Source organism: Penaeus monodon, chromosome 15 (genome assembly GCF_015228065.2).
Source record: "Penaeus monodon isolate SGIC_2016 chromosome 15, NSTDA_Pmon_1, whole genome shotgun sequence".
Lineage (NCBI taxonomy): Eukaryota > Metazoa > Arthropoda > Malacostraca > Decapoda > Penaeidae > Penaeus > Penaeus monodon.
The window spans coordinates 6,719,949-6,721,140 of NC_051400.1; the positions used below are offsets into that span (position 1 = coordinate 6,719,949).

General features: G+C 26.3%; 1 protein-coding gene across 1 annotated transcript in view; it reads right to left on the bottom strand.

Moving 5' to 3' along the window:
- LOC119581716 overlaps window positions 1-1,192 on the bottom strand; it is a gene marked incomplete in the record, with an annotated part of 132,029 nt that overhangs the window by 58,387 nt on the left and 72,450 nt on the right. Inside the window, 1 exon segment of the mRNA XM_037929840.1 lies at window positions 7-109. Coding sequence (XP_037785768.1) covers window positions 7-109 — 103 coding nt within the window.

Consider the following 1,192-nt stretch of genomic DNA (forward strand, 5'->3'; position numbering starts at 1 on the left):
TCCAACCTGGCCGCAAAAATCCGCATCTTCCATGTGACGGCAGAGATTAATTGTATTCCTTCCTTCAAATTTCTTAAGCCAGTGGAATCCAAGGGGACGGGATTTGTTGCTGACGGAGAGAAAATAGTGGGAAGAAAATGAATAAATTAATATAGGACTGAGATATATGAAATACTTAGGACTGAGATATATGAAATACTCAGGACTGAGATATATGAAATACTTAGGACTGAGATATATGAAATACTTAGGCCTGAGATATATGAAATACTTAGGACTGAGATATATGAAATACTTAGGACCGAGATATATGAAATACTTATAATGAGGAATAAAGGAGAGTGAATTGATTAATATAGAATTGAGATATGTGACAAACTTATAACGAGAGATAATGGAAAATTAATAAATTAATATAAATTGAGATGAATGAAATCTTAATATGAGGAACAATAAAAAATCAGTATATGAAATCCTTCTGAGGAATGATGAAAAATTAATAGATAAATATAAAATTGATGAGGAATCATGGAAAATTAATAAATCAATATAGATTTGAGATATATGGAATAATTATTATGAGGAATGATGAAAGATTAATAATCTGATATATAACTGAGTTATATGAAATACTTATAATGAGGAATAACGGAAAATTAATAAATTAATATAGAATTGAGGAATATGAAAATATAAAAAGAAGAGTAATAATGAAAAATTAATAGATTAATACGAAACTGAGAAATACGATATATGTATAAAGAGGAGAGGATAATTGAAAAATGAATAAACTAATATAGAACTAAGAAATATGAATTACTTATAAAAGGAAAGGAATAATGAAAAATTATTAAACTAATGCAGAATTGGGAAATATGAAACACTTATAAATAAAGTTGATAATATGAAATATAATGGAAAAGAATGATGAAAATAAAATTATTAATATAAAGTTAGAGAGAATAAATTAAATGATTAGCATTATAATGTTATAAAGATTTAACATATTTTATAGACAAGTGGGTGAAATAATCGCTTATCATATGAAGGATTTGTGATAAGAAAAATGCATATTTCAACCATTTATGTCCGTAGAATCCATATACGTTACGTGTATGAATAATCATGTGCTGATATGGTAAAGTAAAAGCATAAAATAATTATGCCTGTGTGTGTGTGTCAGAGAGAGAAA